Consider the following 18,507-nt stretch of genomic DNA (forward strand, 5'->3'; position numbering starts at 1 on the left):
CCACCTAAATAACTAATTACAAGCCCATTTTCTTTAAATTCAATATAAGTGGTATAAGGGGATAAGAATTAAAATCACCGTCCAATTTCTTTTAACTATGGCCAACCATCTAAACTTTTTAAGATTCCATTGTTAGTTTTTAAAATCGTCGGCTTCAATTTTTATCTTTAAATGTTGTTGCAATGCAAGAATGTTAAGTTTTTTGATCGATAACAAGCAAGGTAATTTAATTTTTTGGTAATTTATAATTAATAATGTTTTTATTATTAGTGATTTGTTTTTTTGTAATGAAATGATTAATCAAGAGAAATTAAAAAGCCACTAGTTTTTTCCGAAACAAAAAGAAAATTTTCATTATCCATATTGTATCTCGATGATGATGATGATGATAATGATAATAATAATAATAATAATAATAATAATAATAATAATAATAGCGAATATGTCACACGCCAACAACGTAAAAGACTAGTAATGTTGAAGAACCAATTAATGTGAACATGAAAAAATAATATGTCAAATTTAAGTGTTAAAATTTGGTTATTTGATTCGTGATCGTAGAGAAATGTTTTCGATCGTATTACAAATGCATGTCCCCTTTATTTTAAAATCATGACATCGATGTATGCCCCCCTTATTTTAAAATCCTAGCTCCGCCCCTAAAAACCTTCATAATATTACTTTATAAAACAAAAAGAGATTTTCTAACATGTACGACTCAATAGCACATATAATTTTACATTTAATTATGGTAATATTTTTTAATTATGGTAATATTCCTTATAATTAATGCATTTTACAATTAATTATGATAATAATTGTCATTAATTAATGTATTTTACAATCCAATATGCTATTTTAACTTTCCTCTAAAATGATCTAAAAATGACAAATAAATTATCAGAATAGACTTGAAGCAAATGGAACGCAGGTTATTTGAATTTTGAACCCAAATAAACAATCGATATACCATGCCGGAAGCAATGGCGAAAAAGTAAATCTATGGCTTCCACTATAGCTTCTTATGTACCTTTATATTATTGGTTATTCAACATCTAATTATCACATCATACAACACCCCATAATCGACTTTCACGTGATTTTTCACTTTGGTGTCCAAACACCCACCCACATGGATACATATGATTAAAGAAAAACCTTGGTGGGCATATCTTGGTGCATTTGTTCTATGCGTCGTTGGGGATTGGTTTGCATATATCTTCTTTTACGTACGTATGTAAAGTAATCGTTGAGAACAATTGTTCCTCAGGTTGGTTACATATATATTCAGTTATTTATATACATTTCACTTTTGATCGAACCTTTTCCGTTATGCATTTAGTAGACCTTATTTTGATCTGTGGTTTGTATAAAGTTTATTGATTTCGTACCTAATTCAGATTCCACATCACGATTAGCTTTTCCTCATCCATCGGAGATTGAATTTATTATTACACTTCTGAACTTCAAAAACAGTTCAATCGACAAACAGAAAATGCTAGGTGTTGGAAGGAAACCCCAATCAAGGTAAGCAAACAGTTAATTCATTCATTCGTTCCTTCTTCATTCTCTTTCCTTCAACCCAGGTCTTCAAATTCATTAATCCTGATAGTTGCTTTTTCATGTTTTAATTTAAGTCGAATCTAAGTAATGTTTATCTTTTAGGTGTGAATTGTTGAGTATAGTGAAGGAACATTCAAATTTATTAAGAAAAACCGTAGTAGATATTTCACAAGATACTTTTGATGTTGAAGTGGATCAAAAGTTTTGGCATGATGTTCTGGATTCATATTTCATTGGTGGGAGGGAGTCAAAGGAACAACAAGATGATGATCTTTTATTCTTTGTTAGAGAAATGGTATTTTGCCTTAACTTCATGCAGCAAAAAGAAAATACAAATTCAATAATTTGTCCATGATTCTACACCTTTTAATTTCAGAGCTTTCATGGTCATGGGTATGGATCCAATGATAATTTTGGAAGAAAGTCTTCTTACTTTGTACGCAGGTGGGATACTAAGGTAAATAAACCAACAAAACTAGTTAAGCTAAATGCAACAAATAGCAACCCATTTTCATTTATTTGTGTATCATATCATCCTACATATACTTTCTTTTCTTTCTATTACATTATTACTTTCTCTTTTTTTTCCTTATTATAGCATTATACTTACAAGTTTTTTCTTATAAGGACATTATCTTTTTGAAAAATCTATGCATTTGTAACAGTGAAAATGCTATAAATGGGTGGATATTTTTAGGGTTAATTCTTTAATAAGAAAAAATGAAAGTGGGGTGCTATAATAAACAAATCAATCAAAGTATATCACTATTTCTTTATGTTTAACCCAATATATAAATTCGCTGACAGTTGGATGATTTAGTTGGAGGGATCACATTGAATATAGATTGGAGGCGCTCATTATACCTGAATTTAATTGCCCACACTTCATATAGTATAACAGTGGCAATTTGCAGGTAAATCTAAGCTTACTTTTATTACCATTTTATGTAAATTTTACTTTTGCAATTTGGCCTAGAATTGAATAACAACCTTAAATTTTATTTATTATATTTCACTAGTTTTTTCGTTCTAAATAATATGCATGTGTTCTTTCAGTCATCAGTCTATTCAGAATCATCAAAGTAATCAACAAACACAACCATCTCCTATATACAAGGTAACATAGATCCTTTATTTAAATCATTTTTGTAAGTCCTTTTACATTTCTGTATTTAGAAATTGTTGTAAGACATTTTTTTGGATGTGTTTTCAGATTGTGAAGAAAGTCTATGCATCTCCTAGCCGTGTCCATTTTCACTTAGACTCCCGAAAGGCAAACAATATTATCAAATTTCATGTTGTTTATACTTTATATTATTTTCAATTTTGATCACATTTCATCATTTTTACATGGAATGTTGTTTATTTCTTTATACAGGAAGTAGAAACAACACCAGCATATCCAGATATATGTTTTGCAATTGATGACTTTGATTCTACTTTCGAAGCCATGGTAACCATTATAGGCTCTATAAAAAGTTTGATTTTAGTATTATCATTTTATATTATGTATGACCATTTATAAGAATATATATGTAATCTTTTTTTCTTTTCTTTTTCAGGTTTTGACTGATGCAGACCATTGCTACTGTGTGGTTCTAAATGCAGTTGGAGGGGCAGCATTTCCTAGTGAAAAGCTTCTAGAAGATAGTGGCTTGAGGGAAAATTCTACTCCAAAAAAGGTTTGGTGTTATTATTTAAATTTTAGTTGTCGTTTAGTGACATTCAGATATCTTGTGGGGGTTTCTTGTAAAATCTAATAAGGTTGTAATTTATAATCACAGCTTACTCTATTCTCAGGATTTGTAAGCTATCAAATGGTTCGTGAAGCTTATGATGGTAAATATAAAATACCTTTATTAACTCAATTCTCTCACTCGATGTACACTTTTTTATTTTCTTTATAAAAATAGTAAAGATTGCACAAATATCAACCATATGCAACAATTTCATCTTCTTTATTTTTAAATCTTTACAGTTGGGAAATCTGGATTTGGAAGCTTTTTACCTTTTGGTCTTTCTCATAGCAAAAAAACAGACAGGATATACATGAAAGGTCCTGGAGGTCGTGGGGAAGTTGAGGTGGCAGTTTCTGGTGTTTTAGGTATAAATAATATTTTTTTTTAAAAAAAAAAGAAGAATTTATTTGACTCTTTATTGTTTTGTGACATAAAATGTGGTGGTTCTACTTTCTAGATCAAAGTCTAGATGAATCTGGTCTTCACTCGCCTTTACATATATCAAGAGGATTTAAGATTGGTGCAATGGTTCGACAAGCTGCATCTGTTGCTGAGGTGGCAGCAAAGAACGTGTTTGCAGTTATGTCTTCAACAAGAAATTCAGATGGAAGGAAGCTACCCCTTAAATGTTGCCTCATGTCCATTTCACTACCTTGGGAACATATTGCTTATGATCTTCTTTTTAAGGTAAAAAACAGCAACGTATTTTCATTTATTTGTTTTGTTATAACATCCTAATTTCAAATCTTTATAATTACATCTTAGTATTTTTTATATTTTTCTTGTAAAGGCATTGTATTTTAAAGAATAAATGAATGTAGGTTGGTTTTTTGGGCATTTAGCCACTTACATACATTACTTTCTTTTTCTTGTGGAAAATCAGGGAAGTCCTCCAATTAACTTGTAAGAAATATATTCAAAGATGAAGGAATATATCGACACTCACTTTCTTGTCTACAATGTTGAAGAAAAGGAAAGGAGAAGAGGAGAGACAAGTATGTATCAGCTTTTATTGTTTTATTATGAGAAGTATGTAGCAATGTCATTTGTTAGCAAATTTATAGATTAAGAGAAAAAAAAACTCAGGTTTTCTTATTGATCAGAAAAAAAGAAATGATTATCTTATTCCTGTTTTTGAGTTGGAGGAAAAGGGAAAGAAAACTGATAAATGTATAATATACCTTCTAATATTTTGTAATGGTAAGAAACGTATAAATTAACGTAAAATAGAATGGTCTTTTTGTTATTATAAAATTTTATACAACTTTTCTCCTCATTTCATTCACTTTCTTATCAAACTAAAAGGAAAAGATTAGAAAACAGAACAATAAAATCTTCTTTTACTTTGCCTTAATTTCCCTCCTAAATATATTTTTGGAAAATAATTTTTGAATGAAATAATTGATGCAAAATCAATTTATTTTCCTATTTTTCTCTTATAGCTTGTGGTCATGTCCACAAGTATTATGTGAGAGGTGAATCTTAAATACACATCAACCCTTTATACGATTCACAAAAATGCCAGCCCAAAATTGTTTAATTCTAGAATCGTCAATTTAAGACATGAAAGGGTAAATTCAATAGCAACTTTTGAATGGCAAACTATAACTTGTGAAACGTAAGGGCTGCAACTGCAGTATTTCCTTATTTGACGTATTGCTTGAATCGATAATATATATGGTGATTATGGTCCATCTTCACATTTGGATTTTGCTCAATTGCCACAGGTATGTGTTATGATCCCGGGTTTGTGATCAAGTTACACAATGATTAACCACCAAATCTATTTCTCGATGTTTATGAGATTTCCTTCCTTGAAGACCAATTGTATTGATTTAGTGAGATGGCTCGATAGAGAGAACCCATTGATCTCAAAGGAACAAGATTGACACAAAATTTGAAATTCCATTCTCTTTTTCTGTGGATAAAAAAAATGATATGTGATCAAATAACTACTCTGAAAGCAACATGATAAATAATATGTATTATATATGGATATATGTATTTATTTCGCACCCCAATTATTATTTGTACCTCTCATGTGTAAATGAATGAGTGATTGTGTGTTTTACTTTATATCTGAATGATTGATACATATAGTATCACCCATATATTTTTGGTAATAATTCATGTTAAGAGACTATAACAAGAATTTGAAATGAGAAAATTGAAAATTGTATTATTCTCTCAAATCCATAATAATGATTTGGAAGCAATATATATACTATATGGGGAATGCTTTAATGAACCACTAATTCAAGCCTTAACTAACTGTAACAGAAACAACTAACTGTAACAACCCAAAGAAACATGTGATTGATAGTTCCAACATTCCTCCTCAAGATGGACTCTGAAAAGTGTTTTGAAGAGTCATCTTGGAAAATTAAGGCAACATCTTTGCTTTGGGTAATGGTTTAGTAGACATATCGGCAAGTTGATATTCACTTCTTATGGGCATGAGCTTGATTGTATTATCAATAACTTTATCTCGAATGAATGACGGTCCAACTCTATATGTTTAGTCCTTTTCATGAAATGTTGAATTATTGGCTAAGCTTTATGGCTAACTCATTATCGCAAAATAGAAGAGTTGATGTCACAACCCTAGTCGGGCGGCAGAAACGTTGGACAGTGAGACGATATCATGGATCACAGTATTAAGCATACATTTAATAATACAACAATATGATATGAAATAGATACTTTTATTTATTGAAAAGAGTAGATTACAATATCCTCTAGTCTAGGGTATATATAGAAACAAGAAAGTATGAAGTAAGCCCTAACACTAGGCTACTTAGAAAGTATTGAAATAAGGAATAGAAATTGTAATCCCATGATTGTTCTGAAAATATGTCTTTCATATGCTTAGTTCCCAGAGAATACATAGGTTTTGAAAGAGTGTCCATTTTAAAGTTGGTGAGTTCATCGGTTTGTAATATCTTAATCAAATGTATTTTTTATATCAAAAGTATGTTTCTATAAAATTTCCAGACCTAATAATCTTTTGTGTTTTGTTATAAAATTTCTAAAATTATTGTAATCATCACAAATGTTCTATGAGATACAAGCAAACATAATAACATGGAAAAATCTATATAATTGTTGAGGATTGTAAAAACTTTTAGAATATTTTAGACTATCTACTCTAATAAATAAAAGTTTTTTGCCACATGTCTTCTTCTCCTTTATTTGGACATATGCCATTTTCTAGAATTTTTAAATTTTCTATTTTCCACTTGTCATTTTATTGTATTTTTCATTTTATTAAATAAAAATTCCACATTTAATATGTAAGGTAATATATATGTAAGGTATTTATTAGAAAATATTTATATATGTAATGTATTCAATACATTAAAGCCTCATTAATTTTAATAATTCAAAATTTTTCTCATTTTTTATATAAATGCAAACTTTTCAAATTATTAAAATTTCATATTTAATTTTCTTTTAAAATAAACTCATGTAATACATGGGTCTCACATCTAATTTTTAATAATATGTTCAAGAGAAAATGTATTAATTTCAAATTTGATGAAGTCGAAGTGGACAATTTGAACCTAAGCGATCGAGTAGCACACTCTAGTTAAATCAAGAGAGGTGTTTGGACCGTGTATTTTTGAAGCATTTTGCCACAATAGAAAAATACAAAAATATCAATAGCTGGAACAACTTTATTAAATATCTTTGGAAACAATAGAAAAAAAAAAAGCAAAATAATTAGGAAAATCGTTAAACCCAAAACATTATATAAAATACTGAAATAACCAAAATAATTAGGAAAAAAAAAAAAAGCAAATTACATGGTTTAATCATTATATAAAATATTTTTTATCCATACACAACATTTTATGCTTAATAAAATTATACAATACAACATTTTAAAACATAATTTTTGTGTATGAAGAATTTTTGTTTTATACAAATCAACTCCCATCATAAAATACTAATTTTGGAATGATTTATCACAAAATTATCATATCGTTCGTGAAATTGTTTTATCATACTAGTAGTAATTTTTTATCCCAAAAACTATAAATACTCCACACACACACACACTCACACTGTATCCTTTTCAAAAATCTTGGTCATCCTAATACTATGTATGAAAGAACAAGTCCTCTTCCAAGTATCTCCCTATTCCATTGCTCTTTTCTCGCCCTTTTCCATCTGATTTTGGATCCGATTTATACTCCACTCTCTTGCCCTCTTCTACCCTTCCGCTTGTATGTGTTGTTGCTAGTAATTAGTTCGATTTTCAGTACTTCATTTGATAAAACCTCGAATCCATTAGACAATCAGATACTATTTCCAGGTATACGTCACTGACTTGATCGCATTTCTCATTCGTTGTGTAAATTTACGTATACGCCATGATAAGTTCCATTACCGATCGCATGATTGCTTTGATAGATCATTCAAATCTGAAATTTTAATCGGCTATAGTTCTGTAAATGTAAATCGTTCGATTTGTGGATTGACAGGACAATGGCATCTCATATCGTTGGTTATCCACGTATGGGACCAAAACGAGAGCTGAAATTTGCGCTTGAATCGTTTTGGGATGGTAAGAGCAGTGCCGATGATTTGCAGAAAGTGGCTTCTGATCTTCGATCAAACATCTGGAAACAGATGAAGGATGCTGGCATCAAATACATCCCTAGCAACACTTTCTCTTACTACGATCAGGTTCTTGACACCACAGCCATGCTTGGTGCTGTTCCTTCAAGATACAACTGGAAAGGCGGTGAGATTGGATTCGATACTTATTTTGCCATGGCTAGAGGAAACGAATCCGTCCCTGCTATGGAAATGACAAAATGGTTCGACACAAATTAGTAAGTTGCATGTTCACGTTCTTATTTTCCTTTTCCTTAACATAATTCGATTTTGATGCCATCAACTGTTTGTTTATACACAGCCATTACATTGTTCCTGAGTTGGGCCCTGATGTGGTGTTCTCAAATGCTTCTCACAAAGCCGTGACTGAATTCAAGGAAGCTAAAGCTGTATGTGTTCTTGAGCTATTTGATCCATTTCCACCTGTGTAAGTTTTATTTGAAACTGATTCATCTTTTATGCAGCTTGGAGTTGATACTGTCCCTGTTCTTGTGGGCCCTGTAAGCTACTTATTGCTATCTAAACCTGCAAAAGGTGTTGAGAAAACCTTCAATCTTTTATCTCTTCTTGACAAAATCCTCCCAATCTACAAGTATGTCTCTTTCTCTTTATCATCACAAAACCTTAATTCATTGTTTATATGATTACATCATAATGAAACTGTAACTGTAACTGTAACTATTCCTTCAGGCAAGTCATTACAGAATTGAAGGAAGCTGGTGCGACATGGATCCAGCTTGATGAGGCTACAATTGTGAAGGATCTTGAATCCCACCAATTGGAAGCTTTCACCAAGGCTTATTCTGGATTACAGTCAGCTTGTTCTGGTGTTAATGTTCTTATAGCAACCTATTTTGCTGATATTACTGCGGATGCATTTAAGATACTCACGTCATTGCCAGCTGTCACGGGGTACACGTTTGATTTGGTTCGTGGTAAAAACAGTCTTGATTTGATCAAGAGCAGCTTCCCATCTGGAAAATACCTCTTTGCTGGAGTTGTTGATGGAAGGAACATTTGGGCTAATGATCTTGCTGAATCTCTTGGGATCCTTGAGTCTCTTCAGGGTGTCGTTGGCAAAGGTAGAAATGAGTAGTTTTTGACAAAAACAAATGATCGTTTTTGCATATTTTCATAAGTTATTGATCTTGAAAACCATGATTTCTTTTTCATAAGTCCTCAATCTTGCAAACTATGGTGTCTTTTTATCATACTTGCAAGAACAATAATTTGAAACATGATTTGTGTAGACAAGCTTGTGGTGTCAACCTCCTGCTCCCTCCTCCACACAGCTGTTGATCTTGTAAATGAAACCAAGTTGGACAATGAAATCAAATCTTGGCTTGCATTCGCTGCTCAAAAGATTGTTGAAGTCAACGCCTTGGCTATGGCCTTATCTGGTAAAAAAGACGAGGTACATATACATAAACATACATATGCATACATTTACACATACACATACATGTATAATGGTGTGACTGGTTGTGTGGGTTAATTTTTAGGCATACTTCTCGGCTAATGCTGCTGCTCTAGCTTCAAAGAAGTCCTCACCAAAGGTGACTAATGAAGCTGTTCAAAAAGCTGTAAGTGATACAGATTCTTGACATTAATTTGTATCACTATATTTCCCAAAAGATTCATTTGTTATGTTTTTGTAGGCTGATGCTTTGAAGGGTTCCACCCACAGGCGTGCCACCAATGTTGGTGCTAGATTGGATGCCCAACAGAAGAAAAACAATCTTCCGGTTCTACCCACAACCACCATTGGTTCTTTCCCTCAAACCATTGACATTAGGAGAGTTCGTCGTGAATACAAGGCTAAGAAGTGAGTATATTCAAATGGGTCTGCAAGATTCTTTTAATTTGTTGTTTGATTACTATTCATGTGTTTATATATATAGGATCACAGAGGAAGATTACGTTAAAGCCATGAAAGAAGAGATCAATAAAGTTGTGAAGCTTCAAGAAGAACTCGACATTGATGTGCTAGTCCACGGAGAGCCAGAGGTACAAGAAAATGATCCCCAAACCAGTAAATTTGGTTAATGAATTAGTCGAAAATAAGACATGAAAATGAAATTACATTAATTTACAGAGAAACGACATGGTTGAATACTTCGGTGAGCAATTGTCTGGTTTTGCCTTCACCGCCAATGGATGGGTGCAGTCTTACGGGTCCCGGTGTGTGAAACCGCCGATCATCTACGGTGATGTTAGCCGGCCAAAGTCCATGACCGTTTTCTGGTCCTCCATGGCTCAACAAATGACTAAACGCCCCATGAAAGGCATGCTCACCGGACCTGTCACCATCCTCAATTGGTCCTTCGTTCGTAATGATCAACCCAGGTAACCTAATTTTAATCCTTTTCATTCCCACAAACCAGAAGAAAATTTGCTTAAAAAGAATTGGAATTTGAATATTTGATCTGTTTATTTCCAGATTCAAAACCTGCTACCAGATTGCTTTGGCGATTAAGGATGAAGTCCAGGATCTCGAGAAAGCTGGAATCAAAATCATCCAAATCGATGAAGCTGCGTTGAGAGAAGGTTTGCCGCTCAGGAAATCGGAGCATGCTTTCTACTTGGATTGGGCGGTGCACGCTTTCAGAATCACCAACGTCGGCGTCCAGGACTCCACTCAGGTAATCTCCGTCGAAACCCTAGCGTCGTCTGTTTTCGGTTGAACAACGATTGGTTTATGTTTGTGATGGTGTACAGATTCACACACACATGTGCTACTCAAACTTCAACGACATCATCAACTCCATCATCGACATGGATGCTGATGTGATAACAATCGAGAACTCGCGATCCGACGAGAAGCTTCTGTCGGTGTTCCGTGAGGGAATCAAGTACAGTGCTGGAATCGGTCCTGGTGTGTACGATATCCACTCTCCGAGAATACCATCAATGGAGGAAATTGCAGAGAGAATCAAGAAAACGGCTGCGGTTTTGAAGCGGGAGATTTTGTGGGTGAATCCTGATTGTGGACTGAAGACGCGAAAGTATTCTGAGGTGAAGCCGGCGCTATCTAACATGGTTACAGCCACCAAGAAGATGCGCACCGAGCTTGGCAACACAAAGTGAGCACAGGGTGGTTAAATAACACGATAGATACGGGTTTTGGAGCTCTTTTTTGGTTTTTATGTTTTGATATCTTGTAGTGCAGAGATTTTGTTACTAATGGTTATTGAGTTAGTTAAGTCAATTGGTTATGGGTTGTTTCGGGTCGGGTTTTTTTGGCATTTTGGTTTATAAAGGTTTAAAACATATATTTGAGGTCATAAGAGCTAACTTTTTCAAATCTAACCTAATGTTATCTTCTTAATTCTTTCTTTGCTTCCCTCCTCCTGCACAAGCGATCGTGACCACCTCCATACTTCTAGTTGTATTCTAAATGCCAAGTTTGGTATCTTTTGTAACAACATTCTATGTCATCTCCACAACAACATTCTCAATTTTGCGACGTTCGTTTTCTTTGCATGCTTGTTCTTAATTGACTAAGGGCGCGTTTGGTATGGATGAATAAGGTAAAGAAAGGAAAGAGGTATTCAAGGGTAATGAAAAAAGACACGTTTGGTAGGTTTGAAGAAAGGAAACCCCAATTCTTAAATCAATTCCATTCCGGCAAAACACGATGTTTTCATTCCTTGGGGTACCCCAGTTTTTTTCCATTCCATTCCCTCTCAATATTGTATCTCCCAAAATTGCCCTCTATTGGAAGCATAGGCGCGACCTCTCTAAAAATCAGCATGATATCTTCCATTAATTGAAGAACAATACCGATTTTTCTTTGAGGATAATCACAATTGTAGAGAAACCAACAACATATTTCGAATTCCCTCAAAATCACAGTGAAATTAGCTGCCAAGTCATCTCTAAAATATTTTCCTATGATCTAGGGCTTAATCGAATAGATATATATACATTCATCGCATTACAAATACACCCTCATGAAAGCTTTCCATTGATTTCTTATATGTTCCATCAGGGCTTAAACAATTTCAAGGTTAGTATTTTTTTTACACTTATGAGTTTTTGTTTGTACGTATGTTGATGATGTTGTAAGTAGCACCGAAGTAATCAATATCATTGAGTGTATAAGCATGTTCCTGTGAAGTTAGACAATTCTTGCAATGTGTAGGTTTCTCATTTAATTTTTGTGGGATAAACATTATATTGTCTATAATGGATATAAATTAAGAACCAAATTGAATTTGCTATTGCAATTTGTTATACATTTTAGACCACTAGGACCTGCAATGCAATTTTCTTTATTCCCATTTTGTCCAATTAGTATACAACCACCTTAGGAATAAAGCCTGCTCTTCTTTGTTCCATTTCTTCACAAAATCCAAATCAAGGGTAATTAAGTAAAGCAATGTTTGAGATGTCCATGTGGGACAAAGCTAATAAATTTCACTATTTTTTCATGGCAATATTCTCTTGAATTTCACTGCTTTTTTCACAAATCCAACTCAATGGTAATTTAAGTCAATGTTGAAATCTTCAGGTGGGACAAAGGTAATGAATTTTGGAACGGAGAATAATAGATGAAAAAAGTTGTTGTTTTAACCATTCATAAGTGTCACAAGGTTGTATGTAAGCTAGTACACAATGGGGAGTTGATGGTTATCTTCTTTAAGGTTGATGAAACTACAAACTTGAATTGTTAAGAACGTTCTTGATGATGCTGCTTGATGTTAAATATGATGAATTTTCAATAAATTTTTAGCGAGAAAAAAATGTTCTTTCTATTTTATTTTGTTAAATATAGTTTATTTTCCTAATATACATGTAATTTTTAATTAGATAACCCTGTGAAAATTTGTAAATTATATGTATTTTTAGTTAGGGTTATTTTTGTCATTGTGAATGAATTTTATTCCATTCCTTCATCTATTCCTACCTACCAAACAACATGGATTAATGATTCATTCTATTGCAATAGAGTAACCAAACATGACAATGGAATGGTAATGATCCATTCCATTAGCACCTCCATTCCATTATCTCCTCTATTCCATTCCCTTGCCATTCCATTCCATCATACCAAACAGACCCTAATATTTTGATCTAGCCTTAGATTTTATTTTTCTTTTGTTTAGTGGGACCTTGTCGCATAAAAATCTTATAGCCTTATTCTACATTAACAATCTCTTCCTCGTAGATAATGTCATTTGAAACACCATTTGTAGAGCCAATTGAGAAATATAAATTTTCACCATGTTTTTAACAAAATAGATCTCCACGGGAAATGGAAAATCCCAAAGTCTTCAACCCATTAAATCACCATAACATGTTTAGTAAAAGTGTAAAACATGTATAAGGGATCAACAACTCAAGTGTGGAGGGTTTTTATTCATCAATCTTATTTATATCATTGTCATCTCATCGATACCACTAATAATGTGATAAGACCTGTTAAAACAGAGTAAACTCTATAATTCTTATTTCATCAAAACCAAAAAGACATATCAAAACCTTATATAGAAATGTTAATAAATAATCTTATCCTAAATTAAAAGATACTAAAAGATATCCTAATTTAAATAAAGATAGCTACTACCTAATTTGAATAAATAATTAAATAATTACTAATTAGTCGATAATGTTGACTTAATCGGCGAGTCATATCATTACTCCCCTCCCAAACAAACACCTTGTTCTTAAGGTGGAAATCTCAGTTTTGCAACTAAATGTTGCTGAAATTGTGGATTGTCTTCTAATTCCCCATAATTTTTTGTCTCGTCCTCGTCAGCTCGGTTTTCATTGGTCATAACAGTGAATATCATTGTGCGAGTCTGACCCTTGGGTTTCATGACCATTACTGATGATTTGAGTGTGGGTCCTTTGATGAAAGTTCCTTCTAAGACCTGTTCTGGAAATCCCCCAAATGACTCGCCATCTTATCAAAGGTTCTCCTGTACGAGGGTTGAAATTTTGCTAAAAGTATTTGTTTAAGTGTCGCCCAAGACCTGAAAGGTCTTCGATTTTCATCTAATCTATACCAAGCTAGTGTCACTCCCTCCATGCATGAGGCTATCTTAAGTTGTTCCATGTGTAACATCCCGACTCTCAGGTATGAATTTAAATTATTTTATATTCATTCTTACAGGGCAAGTTGACGAGTTGGAGGCCCCAACTCGTCAAGTAGAGAACGAGATAGTCGCGTGAATCTTAGAGTCAACTCGACGAGTTGGAGCTGAGTGTGAAAACCCTAATTTTCAGGGTTTGCACCCTATTTAAAGGAACTTAAGCCCTTTATCTTGTCTCCTCATCACCTTATCACCCTGAGACAAACCCTAATCGAGCTATCATCCACTGTGAGAGAGAGCGAGGCTAAGAGTGTGTGTTTTGGTGCATTCTGTCACAACTAGCATTTTAGCTAGAAATTCTATTCCTGTGTAACCAATCAACTATTATAAATCATATACTCTAAGTAAATCTCACTCAAAGCTCATTTAGATTCAACATTTATGTTCATTTAGATTCAACATTTATGCTCATTTAGATTCAACATTAATGGACCAATAAGCATCCAATTCAACCATTTTGGGCTTGGAAACCCTATTTGGAGTCTAATTGGACCCACTTCCATAAAAATTAGCATTTTGGGCCATTTTGGGTCCAAAATAAATTAGTTTACCCTTAATGGGCCTTATGAGCCATTAATGAATTAATTTGCCTTAATGGGCCATAAAGTCCCTTTTTTGTTTCAAAATGGGTTGTGAGCTATCTAATGATCCCATTGGGCCGAAAAGTAATCATTGGGCCTCATGATCTCGAGTAAAGGCAAGTCAAGGCCCAAACTACTCCACCCTTTCTCTTAGCCCAAGAACCCTCGGCCCATCATCAATTAAAAAAATGAAAAATGAAATGGAAGGGGGGAGGGGGAGTTGACTTGGAGGTGTCACCTCCATAATATTCATCGTGTATCAAGGCATGGTCTCTCATATTCCCATGCATGTCACCTCACTACCTTTCTCCCCTCTCTTCTTCTACTCTCGGCCATGAGGCAAAAACACACACACACACCACATCAACTTCTCTTTATCATTCTCAAGAATCATTCTCCTTCTTCCTCAAAAATCTCGAAATTTTGCTTGTGTTTCAAGAGGATTTTCACAAGAATATCATCATTTCTTGGTAATTTTTTACATATCCAAGTTATATAACTCCTTTCTCATGTTAGATCACTTCTCCTAAACATTTTTGGTGATGATACTCTTAGAAAACCCCCATAAGCTCGCGATCTACATCAAAGGTGTTGTTAGGACCAAAAATCTCTTCCACTTCTTCTTCAAAACCGAAAGATAAAGCAAAGGTGAGTTCATACCCCCTTGTTTTTGGTTTTTACATGATTTTTGGGGGAGAATGCAAGGGAATTTTATGTTAAACATACCTTAAAAATGGCCAAAAATGCAAATTTGAGCTTAATGGGCCAAAATTTTGGGCCTCACGGTTTTTGAGCCCAACTTGCGAAAAAAAATGTAGATTTTAGGATTAAAATGATATTTGAACAAAAATTTGGGTCATAAATGTAAATAAACCAAATTTAGGGGTGAATATAAACATTTATTTTCAAATTGGCCCAAAAATGTAATTTTTTTTTAAAAAAAAATGGGCCAAAAGTGTAAATTTTTACAAACAAAGGGTTGAAAATGCATTTTTCTGCAAAGCTAGGTCTTAAATGTCAAAATATATACTTTTGGACTAAAACTGTGAATTTCTAGATATTTGGGACAAAATTGGAAATTTTTACAAACTATGGACTAAAATGTCATTTTTACAAAGCTTTGGGTCTTAATTTAAAATTTGAGGCTTTTGACCAAAAATGTTGTTTTATGAAAAATGAGACTTTTTATAATAAGTTTAGTGAACCACGAGCTAAAATAAACAACAAAACAATACAAATGAACGGAATACATCGTTAACAATTTTATTGGGCCTAATATTCATCTTACGTGGCCAATGGGCTCTAAGTGCCCAATCAGGTGTATATTAAGCCCAATATCATCCATGACATGTTTATTGGACCTTGCGGCCCATTCACATGTTAATTTGGGGCTGAGTTATGGTTCATATGTTTATTGGGCCTATGTGGTCCATTTACATGCCTATTGGGCCCAAATTACCCACTTACATGTTTTTGGGCCTTTGTGACCCATTTACATGCTAATTGGGCTTGGACTGAGATTCACATGCTTAGTAAAATCGTAACTATACCTTCACATAACTATTGAACTTTGTATACTTATAAATGTACCTTGGATGGATAACACATAACATACACGTAAATATTAAACATAGTACGAAAGGTTGAGAATCCAGTGAGACGTGTCGGTTGGCACCTTGAGTGTACAGTCTTAGCTTGTAGTTATAATCAGAGTCTCCCGGGGGGAGAGCGAGAGTTTGTGTATAGATTTATATGGGGTGACCCCCCACGCCTTAGATGTTCGCTACAGCTAGATTAGGTCAGTCTAGGGCGACAAAACCTTGAGTAACTCACGCCATTTGGAAAAATATCAAGACAAGCAACCTAGTCATTACCATGTATGATTATAACGGCTCATGCTAGGATTTTATACCAAAAATTAATACTTCAGAGATAATCTCTTCGATGGTGTCAATACACAATAACATATTTAACGATACAAGAACCTCGACATTCTTATAAATCAGAAAATATCGGATTTTCTGGGGAAAGATCAATACTCAATAATCGCTTACTTACAACACAAGGAAATCTGAACTACAAATATATATATATATATATATATATATATATATATATATATATATATATATATATATATATATATCACAACTATGATATTCACACATGCATTATATACTTGATTTTCACATCATTTTCAGACATTTTACAGAAAATATTGGATTTTCTGGGTTTCTATGAAAGATACAAAGACTTTTACTCAAACATACTTATGAACTCACCAACATTATATATGTTGACCGTTTCCAAAATAACTTGTATTCTCAGGAAATCGTTAAGCTGGAAGATTTGCAAGTGTGTATGGTTTTGTTTTATGTAACATCACTTATCGTGCTTTTAACAATTTGAACTTATGTATTTTTAACAATGTACTTGATGTGAACAGTGTTGGTTGTAATATGTAATTTTGGTGATGAATGTGTTATGTTTCATGTATATCCATTGTAATGATTATTCAATTGTTAGTCACACAAGCCCTCGGACGTTTCCGTCATCTAGTTCGAGGGTGTGACACATTCTTTGAAGGAACTTGAGGAGTAAAAGGCTTGGAACAAGAAGGAGTCTTTGGATCCGACATTCATTTAGTGTTAACGGCTATTTGGAGGTAAAAAGCCATTACCTTGATCACTTGATTGTTAAATCTCTCCATCAGAGAGTTTATGGCCATTTTTAGCATTTTCTTGAGACCGAAGGGCCTTCACTGAGATACCGGACTGGAGAATCCAACCCGAGCTGTGAGACCGGAGGGTCTTCACTGTGACACATGACTGGAGGGTCCTTATCGAGTTATATTCATGAGAGGCTAATTATTTGTGTGTGGTATTTTGGGGAACTCAGTAAGCTTTGTGCTTACAATGTTGTGTGATATGTGTTTCAGGTAAATCTCAGGATCGCGGGAAGGCGTCGGCATGATTGTACACACCAGCTAGAGATTATGTTTTGAGAATTTTGGGATATTGTCAAACAATTTATTGTTTTGTGTTTTGAACAACTACTTGGGTTTGAGAAATGTTAAACTATGTTTTTGTATGGTTTTAAAAATGAAATTTTTATTTGAAAATTTAGAGTGTTACACCATGCCTTCAATACCTTGGATATCATAGTAGCGTTCCACCTGGTATATCCAACCATGGGAGTCTTCCCATTGAATATGGGAATCACGATCTTTCGGAAGTCAACCTATTTGAAAATACTATTAGATTTGCCCTTGTTTCCTTCTTCTTCTTCTTCTTCTTCTTCTTCTTCTTCTTCTTCCTTGCGCTTACTCTTCTCTATTACGGATGCCTTGCTTTCCTCATCAGATTCCTTGATGGATCTCTATTGGAATCCCTTGGAATCCACCTTCTTTTCCTCGTTCTTGTTGTTCAAGCTTTCTAACTTAACTCCTAACTTAACTGAAAAGTCGGTGATAACTTTCATCACTTGGTTAAACCGCTTGAATTAGCCTCCCGATCGTTTTTTCAGATCTTGGCGGAGTTTAGCCAAGTCTGTTTCCAGCTGAGTGATTCGATCAATGTTCCCCATCTCAATACCCTAAATAAAGATGAACATTCCTTGTGAATGGTGTTGTCGTGAACAATATTCTGATAACAGTAATCAATGTGAACAGTACTAATAGGAATAGTATTCCGATGAACAGTGATTTGCCATAATCGTTGCTCTGATACCAATTGATAAGACATGTTATTCGAGACATAAGAATTCTCCCAAAACAGAGTAAAACTCTATAATTCTTATTCCATCATAACCAAAAAGACATCAAAACCATATATATAAGTGTTAACAAATAGTCATATCCTAAATTAAAAGATACTAAAATATATCCTAGTTTTAAATAAAGAT

At 33.6% G+C, this 18,507-nt stretch overlaps 2 protein-coding genes across 2 annotated transcripts; both read left to right on the plus strand.

The window, feature by feature from the left end:
* Window positions 1-1,157: 1,157 nt before the first annotated feature.
* Window positions 1,158-4,542, plus strand: LOC111916593 (uncharacterized). Its single transcript, XM_023912255.3, has 13 exons — window positions 1,158-1,270; window positions 1,401-1,527; window positions 1,666-1,858; window positions 1,940-2,020; window positions 2,371-2,477; window positions 2,620-2,680; window positions 2,777-2,836; window positions 2,942-3,016; window positions 3,126-3,245; window positions 3,348-3,402; window positions 3,542-3,667; window positions 3,760-3,989; window positions 4,186-4,542. The coding sequence occupies exons 2-13, from the start codon at window positions 1,496-1,498 to the stop codon at window positions 4,207-4,209; spliced, it is 1,164 nt and encodes a 387-aa protein (XP_023768023.1). The 5' UTR covers window positions 1,158-1,270; window positions 1,401-1,495; the 3' UTR covers window positions 4,210-4,542.
* A 2,652-nt stretch (window positions 4,543-7,194) lies between these two features.
* On the plus strand, window positions 7,195-11,133 carry LOC111916594 (5-methyltetrahydropteroyltriglutamate--homocysteine methyltransferase). The gene is made up of 12 exons (XM_023912256.3): window positions 7,195-7,620; window positions 7,790-8,143; window positions 8,227-8,314; window positions 8,390-8,517; window positions 8,616-9,007; window positions 9,176-9,339; window positions 9,428-9,508; window positions 9,584-9,750; window positions 9,827-9,932; window positions 10,021-10,271; window positions 10,366-10,567; window positions 10,644-11,133. Exons 2-12 carry the CDS (start codon window positions 7,794-7,796, stop codon window positions 11,010-11,012), a joined length of 2,298 nt encoding a protein of 765 aa, XP_023768024.1. The 5' UTR covers window positions 7,195-7,620; window positions 7,790-7,793; the 3' UTR covers window positions 11,013-11,133.
* The last annotated feature ends 7,374 nt before the right edge of the window (window positions 11,134-18,507 follow it).

This window comes from Lactuca sativa, chromosome 1 (assembly GCF_002870075.4).
Source record: "Lactuca sativa cultivar Salinas chromosome 1, Lsat_Salinas_v11, whole genome shotgun sequence".
NCBI lineage: Eukaryota > Viridiplantae > Streptophyta > Magnoliopsida > Asterales > Asteraceae > Lactuca > Lactuca sativa.